At 50.9% G+C, this 11865-nt stretch overlaps 1 protein-coding gene across 1 annotated transcript in view; it reads left to right on the forward strand.

Moving 5' to 3' along the window:
• Nucleotides 1-4340: 4340 nt before the first annotated feature.
• LOC107264510 (choline O-acetyltransferase) overlaps nucleotides 4341-11865 on the forward strand; it is a 16319-nt gene continuing 8794 nt past the window's right edge. Inside the window, exons 1-2 of the mRNA XM_015732839.1 lie at nucleotides 4341-4361; nucleotides 4424-4615. Coding sequence (XP_015588325.1) covers nucleotides 4341-4361; nucleotides 4424-4615 — 213 coding nt within the window. The remainder of the gene's footprint in view (nucleotides 4362-4423; nucleotides 4616-11865) is intronic.

The raw sequence follows: 11865 nt of genomic DNA on the forward strand, positions 1-11865 counted from the left end.
CCGAACGATAAATAACGCGTTATCTGTCCATGGGATAGCAGCTAATTTATTTATGAATCGAGCAAGGGTCCTGCGGCTACCATGAGTCACGTGCCATCTGCCGCTACCCGCGAATCATTAAGACACATGATTTTCTATTTCCAGGCTGCACATACATAGACATACACATGGGAGGAAACTTACCTTCGTCTCCTGCTCCACCTCCCTTCACCCTCTTTCTCAGCCACCCTCTCAATTTACTTTGCTTCCAACGTTACTTCTACAAGGGTGGAAACTTCCCCGAGGTAGGTTGGCTCGAGGAAAAAAAAAAAAAAAGGAAGAGTAACCATGGTTTTCCTATTGCGAAAGAGAGGCGAGAACAGAGAAAAAAAGGACGGGGTTTCCCTTTACGGCTAAACAGCTAAGATCCTGAGAGCCTAAGAAGGTGAAGACGTGGGGAACGTAAAGGCGGTCGCGCGAGGATCGATGCTACTTTCGCGCGACGTGGAAACTAAAACTTCCGGATCCAATGGGAACGTTCCTTAAACCGTTTGACACGCTCGCGCTGAGAACTCCCCTTGTTCCTTGCGAATTCTCCGATTTCCAGACGTGCCCAGGACATTCCGCGAATGTCACTCGATGCCAGAGATTGACGCTGCGGATTCCGGAATTCCGGGACTCCTTGGCGCTCTACTCCACTTGTGTTAATAAGGACGCACGAGTAGGGAGGGCTGGCTGGGCGAACGGGAAGCCAGGGGGAAGAGAGGAGGAGAGAGAGAATTTTCGACTTCAAAGCGTACCGAGTGTCGCGAACTAAATTCAGGCCCGAGGGCGACGGAGAGTTTGCCATTTCAGATCCAAGTCCATTTGATGATTAAGCGTAAACTCGGGAAGTTATCCCTCGGCGAAATGGTTGCACGTGTACGCATAAAAAGTTCTTATCTCGAGATCAGGAGCGGCCGAGGAGTTTGCGGAAGCAAATCTTGCGGAGTGGGAGACGCGGGGCGAGCGCAAAATAGGAGCAGCTGCTATTTCGTGGAGTTGCGTAAAATTCAGCGTGGCTGAGGTTAATGGTAGGAAACACGATATAACGTGGGAAAAGGGAAAAAGCGACGGAGCGAGAGGAGGGCGGCGGGTGGAGTCGGATGAGAATTCTTCCTTCCGTCTCGGCGTCGATATCGGGTTGCTAATGGTGTAAGTCAAGCCGTTTGCCACGATAAAAATGTATGCAGGGGTAATTGAAGGGAAGACGCTCCTGCGCCGCTCTTCGTTATTCGACGTCAGGCCTTAATTGGTCTAGGAATTATTTAGCGTTTAACGAAAGTCGCCTGGGAATTTGACGTCGGTGTAAAAAGTAGAGGAAGCGCCTCCGTAGCGAAGGCTGGTGGGAGTTCTCCGATGACTCGACGACTCGACGACTCGACGACTCGACGGGGAAGGGAGACGTTCGAGCGTCTTCATCAGGGGGATGATTTGCTCCCACCCTGTTTGGATATTCGTTGTAAACTCTCGAGTGGAAGACAAAGAGGGTGCTGGGTGGCGCGGCGCGTACTAGTGCAGGGGTGGCACGCGGCCGGGTCAAGTTCTGCCTTGGCTCATTAGAGAGACGAGAGGCAGCAGCAACCTCAGCGGCAGCAGCTCCAGAGGTCAGGCTAGGTACAGCCTGATGGAAGGTGCACGCGTAGAGAGGACGGGCAGGGACGCTAGAATAATATAGCGTGTAGAGGGCAAAGCGAGGCTGTTGGAAGATGTAAGAGGTAAAAGATGAAAGAAAATAAGAAGAGGGACTGCCGATCGAATCGCTCTGCCTTTCACCCCTGAGTCCCTCCCTCTCTCCTCCAATTACTTCACTGCCTCCTGATTCTCCTGATTCTCCTGATTCTCCTGATTCTCCTGGTGTACACGTTGCGTGCACTTCAGAGTCTCTTGGCGCCCCCTCCCCCTCCCCACCCCCCCCCTTCTTCTTAAGCTTGCACAAAGAGTTAGCAGCTACCCTCTCGTCTCTCTCCACTGGCTAAATCCGTAATTGCTCCGCGCGACTGCACATCGGCAGTCGGCCCACGCTGTTTGCCAATTTATTTGGTTTGCCGGTGTTTGCCTACGGCCCACGGCTTCTGCGGCCCTCGAGTGGAGCTTCCAGTCATCTGTATTTTCTCTCTCACAGTCTCACTCTCCGAAGCTCCAGCATCCTTCGCTGCAAGTTTGCTCTTGCGAGACAGCGTGGAATAATCAAGCAATACCGGAATCCCGTGCGACTAGAGATAAAGAGAGACGCGATGAGCAGACCACAAATGAGAGAGAGAGAGAGAGAGAGAGAGAGAGAGGACACGCTGGTTGCCATTTGAATACTCGGAATGAAAAGCTGTTGTGAGAAACGAGTGAGTCTCGTAAGCGCGATTTGATCGGGAGGTCCCAAGGCGAAATTACTTTCCACGTGGAAACTTTGCTCCTTGGGAAAATGAAGTTTGCGGTTAGTTCGGACAAGAGAGAATCAGTTGAGGGAGGGTGAAGTTTATCCCGGTGGACGACGGGAGGGATGGGGCTTAGAAAAAGAAAAGGTACGTCGGACCGAGATGATCTTCCCTCAGGAATAGGAAAAAAAAAAAAATAGGAAAAGAGGGAGAGATGCTACTGTATCTCGTAATCGTTGCATTTGGTCGTAACGACTCCCACGGAATGGTCCATGATAAGAAGATACAGCTTCCACGAGGACAGCGGTTCTTATCGATGCAAAACAGCACGAGGGTTGTAGCAATTAAGAGATAACAAGGTTTCCCCCCGGCACCCCTCCAATTAGTGACGCCCCTGTCGACCCTCGCGGCTGTTGCCACTACCAGTGCCATTGCGAGTGCCAGTACCAGAACCCACCCCCGCGGTACCGGCTACGAGAACAACCCCTCAATGAGCGACGGGCCACGAGCCACAGGCAACCCCCTCGATCCCCCTCGATCCCCCTCGATCCCCCTCGATCCCCCACGACTGTTTGCATACCGCTGCGGTCTATAGGGAATTCGCACTGAGCAAGGTGCCACCTTCTGGTACGTATAGGTACACAATACGATGCTCCGCCTGTACAGGTATAGAGATACGAGCGGACGTTAGAAGCGAACTAGGGATTGAAGAAAAGCATGTAAAAAATCTCAAGCTCAATCATCCCCCAGTGTCTTGAAGACTCACGTGACAATCAGTAGCAGGGACGTTGCCTTGTAAAATAAAAAAGAAACTCCGCGTATGACGGAACAGGGGTCGCGCTGGGCCACGCACGGCACTGCGGTCATGGGGCTCGGGCCGAACATTCGTCACGCACCAGAGGAGGGGTGGGCATCTGAATTATTTCGAATTCAGTAAGCTCGAATAGAGAGGCACGGTATACGATTGATTATTAGCGAGTCCGTGCAAACGAGGCCAATTGATCGAAATCATCGATGCGAATTCAAAGTCGCCTCCCTCGAAATAACAGAATCCTCGGGCTGTTCCACAAGTATTTCCAGCTATCCTGACAGTCCGTCGCTCTGAATTCGCACTTCGATCGGTTCACACTCGAATACCTCCCGGTCCCTCGGAATGCAGATGCGGAGGTGCGGAGGTGTAGGAAGTGGCAAGTGGGAAGTGGGAAGGTAGAACGAAAAGGAGCGAGAGAGGGAAGTGGGCCGAAGGGAGGGCTAGAGTGGGACAGGGCGCCGCTCAGTTGGGCGTGCGAGGTCGTTAGCAGAGTTCGAGCGGTGCATAGCAATGAGGGAGGGCGAGGAAACCTCCTGGGAACAGACAGCCGCTACGTGGAAGACGAGGAGCTCTCGTGGAGGAGGGTGAAGTCTACGAGAATGGACGGATGGATAGTTCAGGGTAGGACAGACCTACCCGGTATATTACAGTTCCGCAGGGTTAGGACAGGAAAGGATGAGCCTGACTCATGGCACCGCGACCAGGAGAATCGAAATCGTTACACGCCGCCGCCCCCCCTCCCCCCGGATTCGTGTTGTGCTAGGAATTAGAGGGAGGGGGGGGAGGAGGATCTGAGAATCAGGGAAGAGGGAGGGTTAACATAAACCACGGGAAAAGTAGCGGCTGCTCCTGATGAACCTCCTGCGGTATCTATATGCATGAGTAAGTAGGCTGAGGATGGTTGAGCAAAGCCATTGAATGTCTGGCTGGAAGGTAAGAGAGAAGAAGCGAAAAGGAAGAAGGAAGTCTCTGGGTCGCAAAGTTGGTCTTGTTAGGTTAGGATCCTAGGGGATCCTGATCAACCAGCCGTGCAAACCGGAACCCCTACCAGACACGCTTCGTTTCTCAATTGATTCTTTATTTTACAATCGACAGAGCCGCCTTAAGGGTCGCGCCCGACCTTCCCTAATGCTATAAAAATGCCCCATTCTTTTCGTCCGGTTGGTAGCTGGATTTTTTAAATTTTCCTTTTTTATTTTATTATTAATATTTTGTTTTATAGAGAGACGAACCACTGCCCAGCTTACCAGTACCCGACCTGGAGATCACTATTCAGAAGTATCTACAACAGGTCGAGGCGGTAGCTCCGAATCATCTGGAGAGGGCACGCGTCCTGGCGAAGGCCTTCCTGGCCGGACCTGGACCCAAGCTTCAGCAGCGTCTTCTGGAGCGTAGACAGAGAACAACAAACTGGGTAAGCGTATACCTATGTACCGGAGCCATCAGGCAGGATCACCTTAAATATTCACGGCTCAAGGCAGGAGCTGTGTGCAGTAAGAATAAAGATAAAGAAAAATATAAAAGTGACACGGTGGGGGGGGGGGGATGAAGAAGAAGCCTCGTCTAAGTGGCACAACACCATTTTCGTTTCAACCCCCGATGCCTCGAGAGACTCTGCCCCCCTCTGGCATCTACCTACGCAGGCTACGCCGTAGTCGCACTCCGTGACTTTAGCGGCGATCTCCCCATCTGGTCCCCCGGGACGCGTCCCGGCGCTATGCATAGTGCCTCACTCGCTGCCGACTATGGCTGCCTCCTTCTCCATCCGCTGCTCTTCCATCCTCCTTCCACCTGATCCCTTCTATTCGATCTCTACCCCTTAGCCCCTTGGTTACGCTTGTCCACCCACCGAAACCCCTGTGGCACATAAATAAATAAATAAATAAATAAACGGATTTACGGGCCCCAGCCCCCACCGCGCCGGCCCTGACGCACCAAAATGGCAACCCTCTGGTTCACGTGCAGTATCGCAGAGCGAGGCGGCGGCGGCTCCTCGGGATCCTTGACGCCGCCAAAAGAGCTTTGTGGAACAATGGAACGACTAGAGCACAATAGGAGGGTTGCCAGAGGGCAGAGGGAAAGGGTTGCTTGGCTCCATAAACGGGAGGCTGGCTTCATTAAAAGCGCCGGCATGCGGTCTCCCACACTCATTGTGCCTGTAACGATAACACAGTCAATTTTAAATAAAGTATCTGCCGGTCGAACGAAAAATTCTACAGGGTCGTTCAGAAGTTGCAAACACGCTGATATCAGTGAAATAAATTTTCACGAGGTGCGATCGACAAGTCAATAACGCCCATAGGCCAGAAACGTTCGGTAGATTGGACGGCAGGCAATTCGCCTTTCTAAGCAAGAGGACTGAGCCAGAGGACTGGGGGACCGAGGGGACTCGAAGACTGAATGGACCAGAGGACACGGACTCTAGGGACGAAAATTGCTTTTGCCTTGACTGCCGAGTTCGTTCCGCTTCTAAAAGCGAAAATGTATTTCGACGCTAGGAAATAAATCGAAATCCAGAATAACGATTGTATCCCAAGTCCCACGGGAGTAGCATGCGAATGTCGGCACGGGTAGCAGAGTCGTTTCTCGAGATAGGCGCTACGCGCGCTTCAGCCGGCTGCAAGCAGTTTTGCTTTTGCTTGCTCGAAAATTCAATTATTTAAACAGCAGCCAAAATTCCCAGACCGACCTCCGCTGCCCATTCGCGATGCGATAATGAAATCTGACGCATGCGCAACGACGGACACGTCACTCGCAATCGACACGGCAGACGTTAATTCGCACGCTTGCGATTCCAATTGAATTTACAGAGCAACGTGGAGCCCAAAGCCGGATGAATAATGGAAGTTTCAATGAAATTTTCCAGTTCGCCGCGGGGCACCGTAATATTAGCTTACCGCCCTGTCTTGTCCTCCCAGGGATATTCTCATTCTCTCTAGCAGTCCACCTTCTCTTCCCTTCCTCTTTCGTCTCTACGGTGTCCCAGTCGTCCTGGTCACTGGAGCTGCCTGGAGTTTGCCTGGGAAACTTTAAAAGCAGACGAAACGAGGGAAAACGTGGAAATGGCTTTGCGAGGCTATTAGGACGACGCGGTTCTTGCGGATAAAGAAAAAGCAAAGAGACGCGTGTTGTTTCTTTTTCATCGACCTTCCCTCTCTCTCTCTCTCTCTCTCTCTCTCTCTCTCTCTCTCTCTCTCTCTCTCTCTCTCTTCGCCTCCCCTCGTCCTTACCCACCTTCACCCTCGTACTGCACTCTCCTCCACTGTTCATGCCTCTTTTGGGATTTGTGCTTTTATATATATATATAACTCGTACCCTCAAGGGGGCACAAACCTAGAGGCAATAAACCTTTACGGTCGAGTCAAGCTCTCGTTTCCCTCGTATCCTCCATCCCGGATCCACCCACCCTGTACACCCCATTCAACCCCACTGGTAAAGACGTACGCGATGTATGCGACATAACATCCTGGGTAAATGCCAGCTTTACGCTAAACTCTCGCTTCATTTTCCGAAGCTACACGAAGCTACACCTCCCAAGGGAAACGGGCCAACTTTTCTTTTCCTCGACACGTGCCACCTTTTATCCACGTATAGGACGCGCAGGACGCGCAGGACGTATAGGACGTCCGCCTATACCGACCGCGTAAGCGGACAGCGTCTAATCTCGTTAGGAGTCGATAGTAGGACGACGTGCTTTTTTTTCGAAAGCAAATATCGAATTTCAAAAGCAAAAAGCATCTAGAAAACGTGAAGCAGCTTCTCTCTGGGCAAATCTTTGCCGACTATGCAGCAGCTTCATTCCTTTTATTTCACGTGGGATCGTTAGCGCGCGACTTCCTGGTGCTGTCGAGAGGGACGATTTCTTATCGGTATCAGGTTTTCTCTTTGTGCCGAGACAAAATAATATATTCCCTCGACAGGCAGGTTGTACGTATAGGACCTATATATATAGGAGCCTGGAGCATACGCTCGTTTAACGGGACTATGTGCCAGTGACTATGTGCCAGTGGTACGGGACTAAAGTGGAGATTGCTTTTTTCTTTCTTTCTTACTTTGATGCGAACGAACGAGCAAGAGCAAGACGAGGCAGACGACGGAGTTTCCGATGTACCGGCGATATAGACGGAGTTATCGGGTAAATCGATACCCTTGCTTTGGCTCTGCGAAAAGAGCTTTCTTTATTTTATCCGTTTTCAGCCTTTTCCCTCGTAGCCTCACCCCACGCTCCTTCAGACGAGTCCTTTGTCCTTGCTCCTAGCTGCTCCTAGCTGCTCCTAGCTGCTCCTAGCTGCTCTCTTTAACACCTCCATTTGGTTAGACCGTGCTAGATCGCGTTAGATCCCGGCAGGCGAACCCTCGGCCTACCCTGACCTCGGCCCAGGAATCACTTGGACTACTTTTCTCCGTTTTCCAAGCTTTCCTTCCTTCGTCCGAGTCGGCACTCGGCTTGACCACTCGAAATAAATCTCCCGACACGAGAACGTCATTTTGAATGAGCGTGTCGACGTCTCTCTTCCGGGCAAAAGAGATTGCTCCTCGATGATGCTGAATTACCGCAACGCAATTATCCTGGTGCTCGCAGCCACGTGACCTCAAAAGGAAGAAACTTTCCAGAACGAATTACCGAAGTGTTTTCCTTCTTTCTCGAGGCATCAGCCGGTGCCCTTGCTCCTCGGGATCCTGGCGCATCAAGCGCATCAAACGACTCGTTCAAACGGATTATTGCGTGCTTTGCATAAGACGCCGAGGCCATCTTTGATGTTCCGGACTGTATTTACGTCGCCGCGACGGGCGAATTAGACGCGCGAACGAAAGCCTCGAATTGGGCACGAGAGCGGAAGCTGTTTCTGTAGGCGGCCGAAGGGGTTGGGCGAGGAGTCTAGCTAGAGGGAGGGAGGGAATTACCCATTGCTTCCTCCCATAAAAGGAAAGCGATGATCGAACTTGAAAAAATCCTTAAGAAGGAGACGAGTGTCGGAAAAATTGAGCAAATTTTAAAAACTCATCCACTTCGTCCAACGATATCCTCTGGCCTCCTGGCCTCGTGTGTCGCACCCGGTGGCATCCATGACGCTTCGTGTAATCTAGGCAATTTAAATTTGGTCCTGGTCCGGATCGGGTATCGCGATGTAATCCCTTGTTGAAACAGCTAAGCCTTTTGGATTGGCTGTGGGTTTCCCAGTGATACGCTAAACAACAGAAAGGGTCTCTCGTTCTCCCACCCTTCGCTCTCTGTGTGTCCTTCTCTCTCTCTCTCTCTCTCTCTCTCGCGCTCGCTTATCTGGTCCAGCGTCTCTCACCCTCGAGATGTTCTCAGAGCTCAAGCCGAAAAGAATGATAGCGGTCGTTTAGAAAATTGTCCAGTTGCAGATTGGGGGTCGAGGGGAGAATGGGGGAGAGAGCAAAGGAGCTGAAGAACCGAATGCCGGAAGCCACGCTGCCAGCGGAAACCTAATTTTCCTTTAGGGACCTTCAACTCACGGATGCGAGTTGGCTGGCGCGTAAGGAGGGATCGTTTTCAAAGGCTACCAGTTTCCTAGCAGTCTCTGCGCTCAGCTATTCCAGCTGCTAGACGAAGAAACGCTTGATGACGCGAAAGGGCCGGCTGAAGCTGCGGGGACGGAACTCGCGCTAGCAGTTTCACTTCTGCTTCAGAGTGGAAATACGACAAGCTCTTGCAGCCCTTTTTTTTCAGAGGCACTATATCCACCCTTGGCTCGTCTTATATTCCGGCGGCACTTAAAAAGGCAAATATTTATGGTGTCTTTCGTGTCTCCGACGAAAAACAAAGCCCTCCCCTTCTTCTTCTTCTTCTTCTTCTTCTTCTTCTTCTTCTTCTTCTTCTTCTTTTTCCGCCACTACCGCTGCCACTGGTACTGCTGCTACTTATTCCGCTGGAGACTCACCAGACAAGCAAGGAGAGGGTAGCATAAATATATATAGTAACGTTCGGAGGGAAGCGAGTATCTATAAGAAAGGGAGCCGAAGATTCAGGTAGGGGTAGCTACCCCGTCACGCTTATGGTATACCCCGTGGGATTAACCTTTAATTCTATCCGCGTTCTACAAGTCCGCAACCCCTATTCCAGGAGCCTGAAGAAGTAGCGACGCGTCTCCAGCCGCCAACCCCTCCAACCCCTCCAACCCATGTTTCGATTACACAACCCACGAATACAGACATCCAAGAAATTCTGCCTGGCACCGTTCATTCCGTGAAACACGACGGTTGTCTATACAACCGTCCAGATGGCCGCGACGCCCGACGTCCCCACGCACTGAGATTTCTCCTTTAAGACGGATTTTTTCCCTCAGATTGTAATTCCTAAAGTCAGACCCAATACCAGAAGTCAAAGGCCAACGGAATCAAAGCACACAAGGAAGTCAAGCGGATCGAGGATCGAGGATCGACGTATCGACACGATCCAAATAGATCATGATTCCACGCTCTTATCGAATCTTAGGAAGGTCAACCGTATATGCGGCTCTAATAATGTAATGCCGTGATTGGTGCAATTATCCTTGCGAAAGCGAGCGAAGACGCAGAGCCGAGCAGCAGCACGATCGCCGCAGCCCCTGAGTCTTCCTCCTGGGACAAGGACTCGTGAATAATGATTCGATAGAGTCGCCCGATAACGCCAAGCTTCGAAGTAGACCCGCCAGGTGGTTCTGTGTAAATTTCAAAAAATTCCTCCAAGGGTCGACCGTCCATAACCCCTACAGCAGACATAGAAACAGGAGACTCGTAGGGGCAGGTCAAGTGGATCGATGCACGTTACCTACCAAGTCTGTACACCTCGACGAGTTAAACCTTCGCGCCAAATATACCTACAAGCCAGACATACAGGGATGATCTACTCGGGATAATCCGTAATCGTGAAGGCGGGAGGAAGAGGAAGAAAGAGACGAAGAGAGACTGTCGAGAGGTGCCCTCGTAAAATTTCCGAGGATGAATTGTGCAAGGTGTGTAAGGCGCAAAGGTGTCCTCGTAGGCAATGCTGATCTGCGCAGAATCCCGGTTAACGATTGCAGGAGCAGCCCACGGCGCACAGGTGAGCATCCGATCTGGGTCAACCCGACCTCGTCCTGACAGCAACGGTCCAAGCCCAACGACCCACTTCCCAGGGGAGGTATGGTCTCTCGGCATCGATCGGTCTTACCTAGGATCAATTTTCTGTTGTACCACTCGACTTTCCGATCCTACAGAAATTTTCAAGGACTTTCATTAGCATCGCGCATCATATTATTCCCAATGCATAATGCCTCTTCAGTTCAGCCTTATTTCCACTGGAATTCATAATCCGCATAGCCGCAACTTTACGATCTTCGATCTGTTTGCCGATTCCTCACACAGAGACGAGGTGCGAAGGTTTTACCATCCACTACGACCCTGAACGTTCACGTGGTCCAGAGCCAGAGAAGAGAGGCTCTTTTGAGCTTGGTTTGAATGAAAAAAAAAGAAATACGTGTTAAAAAAAGAAATCCGAGACCTCGACATCGTCGACAGGATGCGAGATGAGAATAATCGAAATGATCTTGCGAGGTCGCAAAGTGCCCGGAGCCACGTTCGGATTGAAAGCACGGTTAGTTAAGCACGTGAACATCACTCGGATCACTCGGATCACTCGGATCACTCGTCCCGGATGATCCTCCGTATCGACTATCCTGTTCCCTCCATCGAATCAATTCTTTTTTTTTTCAGTGTCAAGGCAGACAATTCCACAAGAAATATCACGATGAATCCTGAGGGCGTCAATCACGAAAGGCACCTCCTGTATCCGGTATCTTAATTAATGATACACTTCATTAACCTCGACGGGTTTGCCAGTTAGCCAGACTCCGTGGTTTCGTGGTTTCGTATCTCGCACCTTCGACGGGCTAACGTGTCTCCCGGTGCGTCTGCACTCATAACATGTATATATATATATATATATATATATATATGTATATGTATATTGTATAGACGCTAGGGTACACGAAACGCACCGGAGTGGTTACATAGGTGGACACGTAGAGTTGGATAAGGGCGCAACAGACCCTCGTGTGGCTGCGTTCGCGGGGGTCGATACAGCCGCGTTTGCGCCTAGAGCTCAAATTGACTCGGCATTGTGTAGGCCTCTGTTGAAATCTCCGTAACTTGACACCGGGCCAACTTCCATCAACGGGGTTGATGTCTCTCGGGATTCGAACGCGAACGCAGCGAACGTGCCAAAGGACCCGACGCACCGGGTCCTGGATGACCATCCGATCTTGCACTTGGACCGATGCACTTCCGGGCCTCGGGTATAATCACGTGACGGGCGAATTTTGACGTCAAAGTTGCCGCTCTGAATTTCGGAATGATCCAAAAAAAAAATTCAAAACTTTTTCATCACGAGGGATCGAGGCTCACATATTTATCATTGGTTTGAGCCGCTGAGGAAATGCTGCAGCCGGAATTGGAATCTGCCTTGAGGATGAGAGCTTGTTAAGGATTCTTTGAATTTTTCCAAGATACTCATCTGTCAGCTGTAATAAGGATTTTCTCAGGTTTCTGGTTTTTCGTTGCTCTCCAGGAGTAACGAAATTCACGAGGAATTATTCGATTACCGTTTGGGCTTCTGGCTTCGAGGTTCTTTCCACACCCTAACCTCCTCCTCCTCCTCCTCCTCCTCCTCCTCCTCCTCCT

The sequence above is a fragment of the Cephus cinctus genome, unplaced genomic scaffold, assembly GCF_000341935.2.
Source record: "Cephus cinctus unplaced genomic scaffold, Ccin1 Ccin1_scaffold0173, whole genome shotgun sequence".
Lineage (NCBI taxonomy): Eukaryota > Metazoa > Arthropoda > Insecta > Hymenoptera > Cephidae > Cephus > Cephus cinctus.